At 37.6% G+C, this 18271-nt stretch overlaps 1 protein-coding gene across 8 annotated transcripts in view; it reads left to right on the top strand.

The window, feature by feature from the left end:
* Positions 1 to 18271, top strand: part of LOC131690174 (titin) — a 413707-nt gene that overhangs the window by 96305 nt on the left and 299131 nt on the right. The window contains exon 1 of one of the 8 annotated variants that reach the window (XM_058975745.1): positions 1417 to 2446. The exons of the other annotated variants lie outside the window; for them this stretch is intronic. Within the exon in view, the coding sequence (XP_058831728.1) occupies positions 2270 to 2446 (177 nt within the window). The 5' untranslated portion in view covers positions 1417 to 2269. Of the gene's footprint in view, positions 1 to 1416; positions 2447 to 18271 lie in introns of those variants that run through there. 8 annotated transcript variants of the gene reach the window in all.

The raw sequence follows: 18271 nt of genomic DNA, 5'->3' as shown, positions 1-18271 counted from the left end.
CCATTTTCACCAACTAGGCCTCTCTCACATCCTCTTTTACAGGTATAATCCCTTTCCGCTCCCACTGCATTCCAAAATATGTTATACGAAGACAACATTTAATTCATGCTGATTTATACACTTAAATAATATATTTTTTGTTCCAAGGTCGTCATCGTCAACATGTTGCTCATCAGGTTTGTGTCCTTGTAAATATGTGCAAAGTGTAACAAGAATGTAATAGACATTTCCACAAATATATTGAATATAACTTGCTATTGAATAAATGAGAAAGGCACAATTACACCATTAGGTGGATTAAAACAGGTTTTTTATTTTGATTGTAGAGGTTTTAACCTTTTTCTTCTGGTAAAATCTAATTCTATGTGCTGGGTTAAGAATCGAACCCAGGTGAGCTGCGTGCAATGCAATCGATTTACCAACTACGCTATGCCCGTCCCCGTATGTGCCTATGACGCTCGATAATAAAATAATTTATTAGGATTAGAAATTCACAATATGATTCTACAAGCCTTATTTTACAACTACACTGGATGTTTTGAATAAAAATCGCTTCAGATTCTTTTGAGCTTTTGAATTAAATTCGCAATATTTGAGAATAAAATGTAACGCATCATTACACTACACAATAAAACATCACATGCCAATGATATCTTAATTTGAGTTTTTTGACTTTTAATCAGGTTTTGAATTAATTTGCTCCTCTGTGAGTTGATGGGTTTATACGCGCATTGGAGGTCTGCTTCTGAAGTGAATTTTGAAACGGGATTTTTCCACCCAACAACATTTCATGTAGATCAACACCGGTCAGATGAAAAATGCGATAATAAATAAATAAATGTTGTCTAACCATCCATTTGAATTGGTAAAATATTTCTCGGTTTTTGGTTTCCTAATCTCTTGTTTTTGCAACGAATGACAAGTAAAGACTTGGCCTTCAGTTAGCTAAAATATATGACAGCAAACAGCGCGTCCCTTCCAAATTTACTTAAACTTGGATAGTGAGTTGCATTCAACAAAATTTTAGAATAAAACAATTTCGACCGATTAGAATAAATATAACCGAAAAATTCATTTTTATGTGAATTTTTCGATGAAGACAATGGAAAAGGGATGATCGTCTGGTGTAAGCGAAGCTTTAAATCCAATAAAGTTGCGCACCGAACACAACATAAACAATCACGCATTTTCACCCAACGAAAGAGAACGAGAGAGAGAGAGGCTACAAACCAAATGTTGCACTCTCCCATATAATCTCCCACCACGACGCAACACTACATCGCGCAGCATCGCCCCCAAGTAGTGACCTCCCAAGCAACATTCCATGCACTGACTGGGCGCTCTCCTTCGCCCAGCATAGCATGATCATCATCTCCGTCAACTCAACTCAAACTCGAACCGACTGCAGCAGTCTCTTTGGTGCAACCCGTGTGTGAAGATCGGAACCTAGTCGTGTGAAAAGTTAGTTGAGCTGTAGTCAAGCAACTATTTATTACCCTGCCGCCCCACCCCGTTTCGATTGATCAAGTGAATGATTCGAGTGTTTGCTTTATTGGAGAAAAAACCCCTGCCTGCCCACCCTGCTTGATCAGTATTCATTTAACATCAGCTTAAAAGCCTTAAATCGCTTTAAACGCTTGAAAAGAAGTTTGCAGGCATCCGAGCGCCAAAACCAGAAAAAAATATTCGTGAAAATTAGTTGATCGTGCGTTCGTGATAGTGTGAAAATTTTTTATTCCGTTCCCCGTCCCCAACTCCGACAGCGATCCGTACGTGGCCTGAACGAGTTTTCCGGCCGATTTGTGTTTGCGTGTTTGCCGTGTGTGTGTGTTTCGTTTACAACACAATTTTTCGCGATTATTTTTGGATTCTAGCATCATCATCCAAGCAACCGCGTCCGCGTCGAGACGCCGCTGTCCGGTGAAGCCGCGAAGAAAATCAACCAGGCCAAAGCCAAAGCACGGCTAATTGAGGGAGTGTGCTCTGTGTTCTAGGCGCAGAAAGATCTGACCGGTATCGTGCGCGAGAGTGTGTGTTTGTTTGTGCGTGCTCAATCGGAAAAAAAGGTGGAAGGTTGTAATCGGTTCCCGGGAAAGGGGCACAGATCCGCGAGTTGGTGTTAAGTTCGAGTCTTGTTCAACGCTTCGGGAGGAAGAATCGAGCTTCCGAGTGTGTTCTGGAAAATTGGTGTCAAATCAGTGCAAGTGAATTTTTTTCATTTGAAAAGTGAAGAGTAGCAGTGTTAAGTGCGACTAGGTGAACAACGAAAATGGAATCCACCGGGAGTAACGGGGTTACGTCGCTGGACGAACTCCAGCGGCAGTTGCATGAAGATATGGCTCAAGTGGGGGCACCTTCGCCACCGGCTCCCACCCAGATAGCGACAACCATTAGTACCATCGTACTGCAGGGTGGTCCCTTGCAGCTGGTAATTGCCTTGCTGAAGGTAAGTGAATAAGCGGGGGGAGGGATACTCGCAGCATCTTTAAGCGTCGATTATCGCGTGAGGTTCTGACGAATGACGGACGAATTGAATTGAATGGGTCTGTTGTTGACCCAAGCTGTTACGTAGCAGCAGACGATCCATGACCTACTGCGACGAGTTGGGTACCTATGTACTTCGCTAGAATAGAGAAGTGCGATGAGCTGGAGACCGGTTTTAACCGGTTTTGGGTGAGTTTGAGACGTATCACGTTCAGCACTTGGCGGGTGCTGGGAAGACTGGAGGTCATTCGGGAGGTAAATGTATCGTCACATCATGATTATAGGAGACGCGTGCAGTGATTTGTAGATACGAACCGTAAGGGGAAAAACAAATTAATTTTTTTACGGCACAAATGCAAACTAGCAAGAAAAAAAATGATAGCTGCTTGAACTCACGTCCTAGACAATCGCGATCTTTGACAACGTTGGCTAGAAATATCTATGCCCTCTTTGTGATTAATATTTAGTATTTAACTTTGTCGCAGTTCTGGAGATTTAGTGTCTTCAGCAAAGTTGTTTACTTAAAAAAATATAATAATCTAGGGCATAGAAATTTCATGGCCAACTAATTTCAAGATACAAATTTATCAAAAAAAAATTCTCTAGAACTACATAGTGTTAATTTTTTTAAATTATTTCTAATTAAATGTATACTTTCAAAATGTAGGTTAGTTGAAATAAACTCTCCGATGAAACAAGGATCCCTTTCCGAGCAATAATTTCTATGAAGTCAATGAATTTACGTTTCAGCTTTAGCTGATTTTTGGATTATAGCATCATTAATCGCTTATCACGCACAGCACTTCATCTGTTCCAGCTTATTAACCTGCTAAACGTCCATCGTGCCGCAGATTTAAGTTCCACGGGAAAATGAATCCCCGTCGAATAGTGATACCTTTCCTGCCATTGCTTAAATCACCCACGAGAAAAGCATTGCAACATTCCGTTTCAGCTCAGCCTCGATCGCTCACTGACAGCGCTCTGAAGATGCTCTAGCCAGCGAGTCCAATTAGTCTATCTAAACCCGCTTGCTGGTTGCAAATTATTTCACCGTAAATTGATTCACTCCAAACCATCACTGCTAGTAGCAGCGACTTACTGTTACCATGGTTATCATCCTCGTCTCAGCCGTGGCGCCTCTCAATGAACCTGTTTATCATAGGACTATTAAAACATAATTAAGTGTATTACAGCATATCCGAGCGATATAAACTAACGAAACTATTGGAGCGAAAATTCTTCCACGTACATGCATTAGTCGTACCCTCCCCCCAGATGGCACCCACACCCTACCCAGTGAACGAACGGAAAGCCGGCCGGAATGGAATTTATAGCCTTTATTTCTCGGATCATTGACCAACTGGCAACCATCATCGGCACCTGAGTTCAGCTCCCCGCGCTTCGCTCCGAATCGAATCAACGAATTAACGAATTTAGCATAATCGCGTTTGATTAGGTGTGGGAACCGCAACTGCATAGGGTTTTTGGCGGGATTTGGAGCGCTTCCGAGGTATCTGGACCAACCACACCATTTGTCATGGCTTGCTGTTGCTGCTTGGTTGAAACTTTCGATACACAAGCAACGAGTGTCGAATCTGACTAAGTACTGTTTATGCATCAGGCCCGCAAACTGAGCAAATGTTTACCTTTACGGCTGATGTTTGTTTTTGGTGGTAAACAGACAAATCGGCACTCTGCTCCGGTGATTGGGTGTATGTTCTCCGGGTGCCGTTTTGTTCACTAGAAAGTGATTTTTAAACATCAAATGAGTGAGACCAGTCGAATCTCTTTTTTTGGAAGCGCCCGTTTTTGCTTTGCAGAATATGGCTACAATTGTTTTTTGTTGGAGACGGACCACTGCGACCAACATTTGGGTCTATCTATCCTTAATCCAAGTGTACTATCAACTATGACATATCAGTATTGATGAGTGATTCTCTTTATTGAGATACACACTCTTCCCAGCTAGACACTACACTTCGGATGAAGTTTATTACCTGTTTGGGATTTGCAGTCCAAATATCAAAAGGCTCCAGTGTTCCTTTACCGAAGACTCTAAGTCTGCGTTGCACCAGTGCACTCAATTCGCAAAGCAAATACTGTAATGTTTCACTTTCCGATCCGCAGATGTAAGTTTACCAATCTTCTTAAGATGATATTTACTTGGACAGTGTCCGGTAAGTAATCCTGTCATGATGCATAGTTCTTTTTTATTTAATCTAAGCAACTCCAGGCTTTTTTTATCGTTAGGTGAAATAAATTGCCTTGATTGTCGCAGTCCAGTTATGATACTCCAATTGTTGTTTATAGCAGTGATCTCCCACTTTTTCAGCTTCATTTTGAGGGCAGACGATAAGACTCCACCGAATGGTTCTGGTCCGATGAAATTAGTGGAAGACCCTCTTCTTGCTAACTCAACGGCTTTTTCATTCCTGGCAACTCCACAATGTCCTGGATCCCAGTACAAATCGACCTGATTTTTCTCCCCCAATTGTTGGAGTGCAAAGATGCACTCCCATACTAGTTTTGAGCGACATGTAGGAGCCCTTAGGGCATTTAGTACTGCTTGACTGTCTGAAATTGCAGATATTTGCATACTCTTCAGGCATACATAGGTGAATTCTAGAATGGCATATATTTCTGCTTGAAAAACTGTCGGCCATTATCCCATGGGAATACTAGTGTTTAGTCCTGGTCCTGTAATACCAGATCCCGTCAAATAGTTCATTTTGGACCCATCTGTGTAGAAAAGTACTGAGCCTGGATGGAGAATAGAGCCACCATGTTCCCAGGTTCAGACCGTTCAGACTCATTAATTTTATAGGGAGTTTCAAAGTTCGGCATTATCTGTAGCCAATCTTCGTTTGCAATGACGAGGTTGTTTATAGGAAAATCCTTCAGAACCCTACTGTTCTGTTCAGTCTCCAGATAACAATTGTTTATGACGGGTTATTTTCAGTGCGCTTTTTACTGCTTCTAATTTCATGGCACCGGTTATCGCTCCACAAGCAAGCCTTTGAAGTTTACCTAGCTTTTTTGAGTTGATGTCTCTTTTGTGTTAGGCCACCATACTAGCGGGGCATATGTTATTCTTGGTTTGACAATTGTGGAGTATAACCAGTAAACCATACTAGGTCTGAGACCCCATTTTTTACCGCAAGTTCTACTCCACACCCAAAAAGCACTTGTTGCCTTGCTTATAGCCTGCTTAATGTGTGCCTTCCAGTTTAGTTTCTTTATCTAGTGTCAATCCCAGATACTTCACCTCAGAGGACAATTCAATTATTGTGCCGTTGAGCAATAGTGTATATAAAGAATATTTCCTTTTTCGAGTAAATGGGATTATGATTGTTTTGGAGGGATTAATGTTCAGGCCCTGCTTTTTACACCACTTCAAAGTGAAGTTTAATGCAAATTGCATTCTATTGGAGATAACAGTGTCAAATTTCCCCTCACGAGGATTACAACATCATCTGCAAATCCAATCACTTCGTATCCCATTTCAGTTGATAATTTCAATAGTTCGTCTACAACCAATAACCGCAATAAGGGTGATAGAACTCCGCCTTGAGGGCATCCTTATTTGTTTTCATAGTCAGTGTCGTGTTTCCAAGCGTGCTAGTTACTTCACGCTTTATAAGCATCGAGTTGATCCAATTTATTGTGTAGATATCGAACCCATGGTTTTTCATAGCATTCCTCATTAAGCTATGAGATGCATTGTCGAAAGCTCCCTCTATGTCTATAAAGACAGCCAGTGAAATTTCTTTTGTTACGATAGAATTCTCCGGTTTTCCGAACAGCATGTGTAACGCATCTATTGTTGATTTGTTATTTTTATATGCGAATTGAAACTTGCTCAGTGAAGATTGTTTTAAATACTCTGATTTAATATGTAGGTCCATCATTTTCTCCATTATTTTTAGGAATGTGGAGGTCAAGCTGATTGGATTTTGGAAGTCGCTTCCCAGCTTTTGGTATAAATATTACCCTTGTTTGTCTCCAGCTCGTAGGTATATAGTTTAGTACTAGACTCAGCCTAAAGATTTTCGTCAGGTGTGGAATAATATGCTGTTAGCTTTTTTGTAGTATTATTAGCAGTACACCATCCATACCCGGAGATTTGAATGTTTCAAAGGAATCAATCGCCCATTCAACTTTTGCTTCTGTAAATATAGCACTGGCTATTTCATGAGCTTCGGTATCAGCTTCGTTTGAGTTAGGCTCTGTTTCCATTTGATTTTCTGCTTGTGTATTATTTATGGGAAATGAACCAGGAAAATGTTTCTCCATCATGATTCTGAGTGTTTCTTAGGAATCTATAGTGAAAGTTCCATCGTCTTTCTTCACATTACCTAACCCGTTTGTATGATCTTTAGAGAGAGCTTTTTGTAGTCTTGCTACGACGGGAGTTTGTTCAACCCGTTCGCGCATTAGTCTCCAACTCTTTCTTGGAGATTTCCTATTTTCTACGTTATAAACCGTTAGGGACTTTTTATACTCATCCCACTTTCCTGTACGTTTGACCCTGTTGAAGAGATTCCTAGTAATTTTTCTAAGTTTCTCTATGGTTTTGTTCCACCATGGCGCGTCCTTATTGAATGTGCGCGTTTTAGTTGAACAGTTTCTAATATAAGCATCTATAAGTTTAGACGTTAAAGTGTTTGACGAGATCTCTAGTGCTTCTTTAGTTAGTATTTCTACTTCAAAGCATGCTTTTTCACCCTGAAATTGGGAGCAAAAAGAATCCCAATTTGTATTTTTAGAATTTCTGTAGACTTCTGTTAGGGTTTCCCCAGCTTTATATTCGAAAATTATATGCCTGTGATCTGATAAAGAGGTTTCTTCAGACACATGCCAATTTAAAATGTTCTCAGAGAGTTTTGTACTACTACTACTACTTTGTACTACGGAGGGCCGAGTGTCATACACCATTCGATTCAGTTCGTCGAGATCGGCAAATGTCTGTATGTGTGTATGTATGTGTGTGTATGTGTGTGTGTATGTGTGTGTGTCATTTAAATTCACACAATTTTCTCAGAGATGGCTGAACCGATTTTCGCAAACTTAGTTTCATCTGGAAGGTATAACGCTCCCATAAGCTGCTATTGAATTTTTAGTTGATCCGACTTCCGGTTCCGGAGTTACGGGTTGAAGGGTGCGGTCACACAGCAAATTCCCATAATAAACTGGTACCACCATGATGTTCAAATGATGTAAAACATAATAAAATTGATGTAACATTACTCTAGTTTGCGGGTCTGGATCACTAATGATCAATCAAAGCAACTTTGACCACATTGGCCACCAATGACGGTTCATGACGCCCCGGGGAACCCGCCAAGTTCCTAAGCTAATATCACACCCATTCCCCAACGAATTCTCTACCGATCTTTACAAACTTGATTTCAAATGAAAGATACAGTAATGCCATTGACTGCTGCTGAATTTCATTCGGTTCTGACTCTTGCTTTCGGAGTTACAGGGGTGTTAGTAAGGATACACTGGAATTTCCCATATAAATCGGTACAATCGTAATACCTCAGAGGCTAAAAACTATTGAAATGGTCACCAAATTACTTCTAATCGCAGATCTAGATCACTGATTGCCAATCAAACATTATTTGAATATATTGTCCACTATCGACGATTCCGGAAGTCCGGAATTCCGGGCATATTCCACAAATAAAGTCACATTGGTTCTTCGGTGATGACTGAACCGATTTTCTCAAACCAAGTCTCAAATGGAAGGCAAAATATGCAGTTGAGTATTGCGTCGCCGACCCTCCCCCCCCCCGCCTTGTCCTTACACGTCCCTCCTTCATCACTCCCCTCCTCTTAGACTACCCTCACGCATTTCCTTCATCCACCCCGTATACCGAAATAAGATGAAGGATTTCTGACGCATCCTCCACTCCCACTCTACTAACCCCCCATTCCCTCCACTTTCAAACCCATTCCACCAACATTTCAAAATATAATCACATGAAGATAACATTGAACTCATGCTGATTAAGCTAATTAAATACTATTCTTTTGCCTTTCTCATATAGAAAGGTTACGCAATTGCTCCAAAAACCGACTTTCTAACCTAGTCTCATATAACATTCGACTCAGTTCGCCGAGATCGCAAAATATCTGTGTGTATGTATGTGTGTATGTGTGTATGTATATATGTATGTATGTATGTATGTATGTATGTATGTGTGTATGTGTGTGTGTATGCGACCAAAAATGTCACTCATTTTTCTCAGAGATGGCTGAACCGATTTTGACAAACTTAGTCTCAAATGAAAGGTGCAACGTTCCCATAGGCTGCTATTGAATTTATAATGGATCCGACTTCCGGTTCCGGAATTACAGGGTGAAGAGTACGAACACGCAGAACATGTCGATTTTAAGAAATTCTGCAATGAATGTATAAAGGTGAAAAATTTTCCAAAATATGACCACAACTGCTTCGATTTGTAGTATTAGGTCACTAACATCCATTCAAAGTCTATTTGGCCACATTGGCCACCATCCTCGGTTCCGGAAGCCCCGGCGGAAGTATCTAAATTCAGAATATCAGTCACATCGGTTTCTCGGAGATGGCTAGACCGATTCGACTAAACTTGGCCTCAAATGAAAGGTATTGCGTCCCCGTGAATGGCTTTTTAATTTCATCCCGATCCGACTTCCGGTTCCGGAGTTACAGGTTGTGGCGTGCGATCACATAGCAAATTGTGATTCAAACCGATACTCCGATGAAAGCAAAAAAGGTAAAAATTTCGCTAAAATGTCTCTCAAACAACTTAAATTTGCTGTTCTAGGTCACCGACGGCCAACCAAACTTTCGTTGACTACATTGACCACCATAGACGGTTCCGGAAGTGCCCGGGAAAAGCGGCCATCTTTCAAAATTTATGAACTCACATTAGTTTCCCGGAAATGGTTGGGCCGATTTTCACAAACTTAGTCCCAAATGATAGCTATAATATCCCCATAGATGTCTATAAAATTTCGTACGGATCGCTTATATGGGTCCGGAAATATAGACTAAATCGTCCGGTCACATATGAAATTCCCATATAAGCCGGAACTCAATTTTTTTTTTTGAAATTTCAGAAATCGAATTCGTATTTTTGATGCCAAACATCTTAAAAATGCATGAAACGTCGAGATTTTATGTTATCTCGAAATTTTTTTTTTTATAAAGATCGACTTTTTGGGACTTTGCATATTTCGCACCTTTTTTTCAGTTCAATATTACCATGGCTGTTTTTTCTTTTTCAAAATTTTAGAACTTGAATAATGATTTATTTTCCTGTATATAGTTGTCATGTGATGTATAATAATAAAATGTAATATATGCATTTAAAAGTTTTTAATGAATATAAACAACGCACACATTCTCGTGATTCATGATTGAGAAAGGCACAATTGCACCGCTAGGTGGATTAAAATAGGTTTTTTCTTGGTCAAAACAATTTCGATCACGTTTTTGCCTATTTGAAAACACCGTGGCGCCGGGTAATAAGCGGTAACAACAGAAAGGAGCGAGATTTTTTTCAAAATATCGAAGAAAGATTTGTTTCCTTTATTTTCATCATAAATATGTTATTACCTTTATTTCACATCTTTTATTTTTTTTTGAAAAACCTTTTTTTTGAGCTGATCGGAAATGCAACTCGAACAACAATAGTCTTCTAGCGCAAAAATAAAAAAATACTTTTTTTATTATTGCATATTTGCATCTTTAAGATAAGGAAAATACGGTCAAGAAAGGATTTACTCAAATTCAGCCTTGTTTGTCAGCTAGAGCCCACCAAACATATTTTCATATGAGACTGATAAAATTGGGGGCTGATCAAATCGGGTCTTCAATGTATTATAATGGATAGACAGTATTCGAAGAAGTTTCTTGTGGACGAGTGTAGAACGACTTTGTTTCCACTTACTTGTAGTCAGCGGCGTAGTCAAAGATTCGGCAACTTTATTGTAGGCATGAATACTACGCATATGGAGTATATCGACTTATAAAATGCTATTTACGAAATGTTCGTTAATCTAGTTTTTTTTTCTAAAAACTCAAGCTTTGAATAAAATGTAAATTTTATCGTTTTACATTTCTTATAAAAGAAATGTATAGAATTCGCTCAAACTTTCAAGATTTTTTCCGAGGCCCGGAGGGCCGAGTCTTATATACCAATCGACTCAGCTCGACGATTTGGGACAATGTCTGTGTGTGTGTGTGTCTGTGTGTGTGTGTGTATGTAACGGACAAATTCCCATTCGTGTTTCTCAGCAATGGCTGAACCGATCTTATCCAAACCAATTTTAAATGAAAGAACTAAAAAACAGTATGAACGCTATTAATTTGTTTTTGATTCTGATGTTTAGTTTCCAAGATATGAATGTTTGAATGCGTAAAAATGGCGTTTTTTGCAGTTTTTTTGAATTATCTGCCGAAATTGACAATATAGATTAACAATTTATATGTTTTTAGACAGCTTTACCGAATACCTTTCTATATAAGCTATAGATTGTTGAAATCGGACTATTATAAAAAGAGATATTTAACATTAAATGCGGACGAAAGATTTTTATCATTTCCCATTGCCAGAAATATGACCAAAAACATGTAATCTATTATTAACGCCAAAACGGTTTATTTTAGGTCAATAGTATCTTCGGAGAATTTAATGGAGGCAATATGCCCTTTCTTTTGGTATAGAGCTTTTGCTGATTAATCTCCCTATGAGTGAGATATTTTCATAAATTTTCTTGGAAGTGATTATATCGAAATGATGCCTTCAGCAAATTTGTAGCTCTTACTTTTGCGAATAACTTTACTGAAGACTTCAAATATCTATTTTGAATACTTTAAAAGTTATGGCTTGTTGTTTGTGGATTACCTTTTGTCGCCTATTTATTGTTCAATATAGTAATAATCCATTGAAATAAGCCAAACATTATTACGATAAAACAAATTTTGTGTTTCATTTTTCTATCTACAACCGCTAGAAATAATCACCGAACACCTTCAAGTTGTCTGGAAGGAACTTGATAACTTATCAGTGCAAAAATGTTCATTTGTACGAACCTTCTGACTGCAATTTTTCTAACTTATAACCATCGGATCGATTTGAAACATATCGGAACATGAAAAGCGAAATAAATAATTCCAAGCAACGGCGTAGCCAAGAGAAGGTTTTGGGGTTTAACACCATACAACCCCCCCTCCCCCCCCCCCACTACAACCAAAAAAAATAATGGATTGAAGTTGAAAATTTATTGATGCAGACTGATTTAATTCAATATTACAATAACGATCATCTGGTCCGTATATTGATAACCTGTTGTTGTGAACATCATGAGGACTTTAGATAAATTGTTGGAATGGGGTCCTGATATGTAATTGATCTATTGGTCTTGATTTCACAGTTGTCTAATAGCATCAATATCAAATTCCTGCCTGAAAACATTCCAATAGAAAATTCCAGAGTTCTGTAATCAATCATAATCCTCAGATTTCTTTTCAAATTGAGCTCGCTTTTGTAGAGATGTACTGTAATAAGGGTCTTTATTTAATAGGAAGCGAAGTTAAAATTGATTTAATGTCTATGAAACATAGAACTGCTCACCAAAAAAATGCATAACTTTCAACATTTGCTAAAATGTTTTTGCCTTTCTCATACACTCTAAAATTCGTCAATCTAATCCCTACCCGGAGGGCCAAGTGTTATATGCCAATCGACTCAGTTCGTCGAGATCGGAAAATGTCTGTGTGTATGTATGTGTGTGTATATGTGTATGTGGAAAAAATGTGACCTCGGTTTCTCAGAGATGGCTGGACCGATTTGCACAAAGTTAGTCTCAAATGAAAGGTACAACCTTCCCATCGGCTGCAATTGATATTTTTTATTGATTGGACTTCCGGTTCCAGAGTTACGAGTTGAAGAGTGCAATCACACATCAAATTCCCATATAAACTGAAATGAAACATTTGCAAAATCAAATTTGTATTTTTGATGCCAAATGACTTTAAAATGCATGAAACATTGAGATTTGATAAACTCGAAAAAAAAAAATGTTTGACAAAAATTGACTTTTTTGGACTTTTGCACATTTTTGCATTTCTCATATAGAAAGGTTATGCAATCACTCTAAAAATCGACAATCATACCGGCCCGGAGGGAGTATGCAGTGAGGGGTTGCTACTTTAAAATTAAAACTAGTTTAAAATTTCTTAACAAGTTGAAAATTTTCGGCAGGACCCGGACCTCCCGGATCTTTCTCCATGATCCGCCGCTGGTTTCAAGCGATGTTTCAGTATCACATAGTATCTCAAGATCGTGGCTGTTGATCCATTGTATGTATGTGCAAATCGTACTGAACATGTACTATTCATTTCCACCATTGTATTGAACATAACCAGCCATGGAATCGTAGTCTGGACAAATGAGAAAAGCACAATTGCACCACTAGGTGGATTAAAACAGGTTTTTATTTTGGGAATGCGTCGAGTTGAGACGAAAACGTAATATGATTAATAACACTTTCCGAATGTAGAGAGAAATTTATGAAAAATGACGATTTCCATGCGACTCTAGCAGGTCCTGATCGATTTTGATGAGCATTTCATTTTTGTTGTATGGCCAATTATATGTATAGGTCAAATGCTCAAAAACGGTAATTTAAGGATAGCATCATTCTGAAACCGCCAATCTCGGAGGTTTAGTATTTTCGATGAGTTTTACAAACGTTAAACAGCGCTTCATTTGATAAAATAATTCTGACGGTATATCGTCCAAGAAGTATTTATGGTGAATTTTCTCAGGTTAACATTCATGACTACAATAAAGACTCAACAAATTCGCTAAAGACACGAACTCTGTTACTATTTTCTGAAAAATAATTCTGCTTAATTTTAAAACTTCAAAAATTATGGTTTCGGAATTATGCCGTTTGGACAGTAAGATCGATTTTCACCAAACCCTCACCAAACCGAATTTCTGGCTACGCCGCTGACTTCAAGTAAGTAGAAACAAAGTCGTTCTACGCTCGTTCACAAGAAACTTCTTCGAATGCTGAATATCTATTATAATAAATTGAAACCCCGATTTTATCAGCCAAATATGAACACATGTTTGATGGGCTCTAGCAGACGAACAAGACTGAATTCGAGTAAATCCTTTCTTGAGCATGTTTCCTTATCATGAAGATGGAAATATGCAAAAATAAAAAGTTCATCATAATCAGAAATAGTTATCAGACCACATCAAGGGACGGGAAGAATATTTTAACAGTTTCAGTTTATTATAAAGAAAAAAAATTGCCCGATTTAGTCAATGTCCCTATTTTGTCAGCCTAAAATGCACCACGAGACTGATGAAAATGGGTCTTTATTGTATGTATTATTCACTGTGTTTCACATTAATAGGTACATTTCATTTTTGGGGATTTTTTTATTGCATCGAACTACAACAATTTTTAGGTAGTTTTCAAGGGGTTATTTTATAACCTTCTTCCAAAATTTGGCGAACCTATTCCAATTCGTATACCAATTAATTGGTATACTTAAGGGTTTATATGTTGCAGATAGAGAAAATACTGAAATTTTCAGCTTTTTTCCTACACAATATTACAAAAGCAATTTTACCTAATAAGTTTGTGAAAATTATAAACTATTTGAAATTTTTTAATTGTTTTATTTTTTATTTAACCGCGATTTTTTAATAAATAGTGACCAAATCAAGGAAGTCACCTTTAGAAAAAGTCGATGTCGAAGTAAAATTTGGAACTATGCACGCATGCACTTCAGAGATAGCGTGATATCAGAAGCTGCGATTTCATTAAATTTCTTAGTTCTCAGTCGCGTTGGAAATTTGAGTAAAGTATAAACTACAAAACAATAAAAAAATCGATTTTTTTGGCTCAGTACAATATATAACCCCTTTAGGAAAATTCAGTTTTCCCACCACAATGCATTGATTGAGGAATTTAGATATTTTATTAACAGAGCATTAGCAATAATTCGTTTGTATGTCTATTTTATGGGCCATTTTTTCGCTTTCCCATTGCTTTGGTTTGAGATTTCTAGCACTGATGTTGTCCTATGCTGATTTGAGCGATTCTCTGAGTCCTGCCACTATCCCATGTAGTATGTGTTATCAAAAACATCACGAAGCATCAAGTTCTAAATGTTCTCAAACGATATAATATCCGAAGAGTGTGATAAGAGTTATAAGAAATGTCTCATCACACTGTTAGGTGGATTAAAAGCGTTTTTAACAATAGAAAAGATTTATGATACACAGTAAAAACCTTTGTAATTTAATTTAAAATTAAATAAAAATAGCCTAAAATATGTTAAAACCTTGAACACATAGAGCCTTCATGTCTTCAACAAGGTGGTTTGTAATAGCACTCCCCAAAGTTTTGCTGAAGACATTGAGTCTGGAACTAAATTTGTTTGAAGAGTGAATTCGCCATAAATACTTCTTGGAGGATATAACGCCAAAATTATTTTATCAAATGATGCGCTGTCTAACGTTTGTAAAATTTATAGAAGATGCTAAACCTGCGAAATTGGCGGAACGAAAAATGCCATTTTTCATAAATCCCTCTGCTTTTGGAAGGTGGTTTTCTCGTTATTAATTCAATACCGTTTTCATCTCAACTCGACGCATTCCCAAAATAAAAACATGTTCAGCAAATGCTGGAAGTTATGCAATTTTTCGGTGAGCAGTTCTAAGTTTCATAGCCATTAAAGCAATTCCAGTTTCGATTCCTATTAAAAAAAACTCCTGATCCATATTACAGTACACCCCTACAAAACTGAACTCAATATGATAGGAAATTATGATCATGATTGATTTTAGAACTCTGGAATGATTTTCTATTGGAATATTTTTAGGCAGATATTTGATATTGATGTTATTAGAAAACTGTGAGATAAAGACTAATGGATCAATTACAGATCAGGATCGCATTCCCACAATTTTTCAAAGGTCCTCATGATGTTTCAAACAATAGGTTATCAATTTTACTGATAAGATAATTATCATTGTAATATTGGGTTAAATCAGTCAGCATCACTAAATTTTTAACTTCAATCCAATTATTTTTTTAGGAGGAGGTGTGGTTAAACCCTGAAGCATCCTCTTGGCTACACCACTTCTTGGAGTTATTCATTTTTCGAGATATGTTTCAGATCGATCCGATGGTTATAAGTCAGAAGGTTCGCGCCAATGAAAATTTTAGCACCGATAAGTGATCAATTTCCATCTAGACAACTTGGAATTGTTCGATGGTTATTCTAGCGGTTGTAGATAGAAAAATGAAATGCGAAAATCGTTTTATCGAAATAATATTTGGCTCATTTTAATGGATTATTACTATATTGAACAATAAATAGGCGACAAAGGTTAATCCACAAACAATAAGCCATAACTTTTAAAGTATTCGAAATATGTATTTTATGTCTTCAGTAAAGTTAATTGCAAAAGTAAGAGCTACAAATTTGCTGAAGACATTATTTCAATACAATCACTTCCAAGAAAATTTATGAAAATATCTCACTCTTAAGGGGATTAGTCGGTAAAATCACAATATTAAAAGAAAGGGCATATTGTATGCTTTAAATTCTCCGAAGATACTATTGACCTAAAATTAGTTGTTTTGGCGCTAATAATACATTGAATGTGTTTGGTCTTATTTCTGGCTATGGGAAATGATAAAAATCTTTCGTCCGCATTTAAAGTTAAGTGTCTCTTTTGATAATAGTCCGATTTCAATAATCTATAGTTCTTTCGAAAGGTATTCGTATAAGCTTTCTAAAAATATATAAATTGTTTAGTTACGTCGTCAATTTCAGCAGCAAATTTCAAAAAACTGCAAGCAACGCGATTTTTGCACCTTCAAACATTCATCAACAAGTTTCCTGGCAGATTCGAGTTTGTTTTTATGTTTGGCAAGAGATCTGCTCCTGTAGACAGAAAACCCGCGTTTTTGATGCCGATAAGACTACGAATTTGGAAGTGGTAAAGTTGGGGTGACATAACAAACAGATTTTACCCTAGGTTCATTGGCGAAGCAAGCGCTCGATCGAAGGTCAATGACAGAAATAGAGTTTACAGCAAGCCACATATCGTACATCAATGTAGAAAAAACTCGTAAAATTATCGATGAAAAGTCAAAATCGTTTAAGCAGTCAATTTCAGTCTGTAGATGTAGACTTAATATCGTATATTGGAAGAAACGTGAATTTATAACGATAATTCGATCAGAATCGCAATTATGTATAAATTGAATTGTGTTCGATTGGATGTTTGGTCGTAAGGCGCTGACAATATATATTTATGTACCTGCAAACATTCAGATTCGCCAAAATTGTATTTTTATTCACATTCAAGATCGTGTGAAGTGGTAAAATCTTGCTCACGATGGCTTTTTCATATTTGTCCGATCGCGCGCCTAGTTTTACATGGACGATCAAAATTGCCTGATTGAGTGTGTCACCAGGACTGTATAATCGTGCAGAGCTCGAGCGTTTGTGTGTTAACGGGTTTGATCACGTGGGTGTGTGTGCCTCGTGTATGTAGCTTCGCGTGTATAACTTGTAACGTTTGTATATCCGTGTAACCGCTTACATGTTCGCGATAAATTTTCGCGCAAACCGTGAATTTGAGTGTACGATTTAGATCCAAAAAGGAGAGTGTTCCCTCATATCACTAGAGTATCCAGCCTTGGCGCCCTGATACTTCTAGTGTATATGAGTTTTTTTTTATTTGATGCCATGTATTTATTTGATTCATTCTAATTCTACACTAATTTTTGCAAAAGAAAAAACAGCCACGATAATATTAAATTGAAAAAAGGAAGTCCCAAAAAGTCCCAAGTTTATAAAAAAAAATTCTTCTTCTGGGCCGCCGATGGATCAAAAACCCTCTTCGTTGTGTTTATTATATTTTACACGCATATTAAACATGTCATTTGCAATTTGGCATTTAACCCAATTATGGAAACGTATCTGATAGGGAGAGTGGAGATGCCAACTTGTCATTAATATTTCGCAGTGAATTTTCATATCCATTCGGGATATCTTTTATACTTTTTGTACCGCAATTTTTGGACATAATCATTGAAGTGTTAATAAGAATAAATGCTCCCAATGGCCTGGTTGTTCGTAGTTCAAATTGTTCGTTTCGAATTATCGGAAATTGATCGCGAGCAACTTTCGGACATATTGCTAAGATTATTACGTCCATAGATGAATAGATATCTATGTTATGTTCCATGCAGCTTTACCCTTTTATGTAACGCCCAACGGAAGAATAAGTATTAAAATGCCTTTTCGAATGGCATTCATATTTCTACTGGACGTCGCGCATCTGAAAACTTTGATCTAAAATGAACAGACAAAGTGCGTGAGTACTTAGCTAAATCACAATATCTAGCAAGGTTCATTTCTCTACCTACTAACACCGATCCTATGCTGCGACACTTGTGGATGATGCAGAGAATTCCTCGGTCACAATAGTCACAAGTGTTGAACTAACATTACTTCCCATCCCAAAATTGACCTGCATGGACGTGGTCATCTACGTCTCCTTAGGTTGCACTTTGAGTATGATGTACTACTCCCAAGTATCATACAATTTGATCAATATGCAATTTCAACAGGCTTAGATCAATTACGGCAAACTCACGGGTAGTCAACTAAGCTAAGCTTAGCCAAGATACCAAGATTGAGGGGCTAGGATTTTAGGACCAACGGTAGAGCCTTCCGGATGTGACCGAT

This window comes from Topomyia yanbarensis, chromosome 3 (genome assembly GCF_030247195.1).
Source record: "Topomyia yanbarensis strain Yona2022 chromosome 3, ASM3024719v1, whole genome shotgun sequence".
NCBI classification, from domain to species: domain Eukaryota; kingdom Metazoa; phylum Arthropoda; class Insecta; order Diptera; family Culicidae; genus Topomyia; species Topomyia yanbarensis.
Note: the sequence above shows the minus strand (reverse complement) of the source record. Positions and strands in the feature narration are given on the sequence as shown.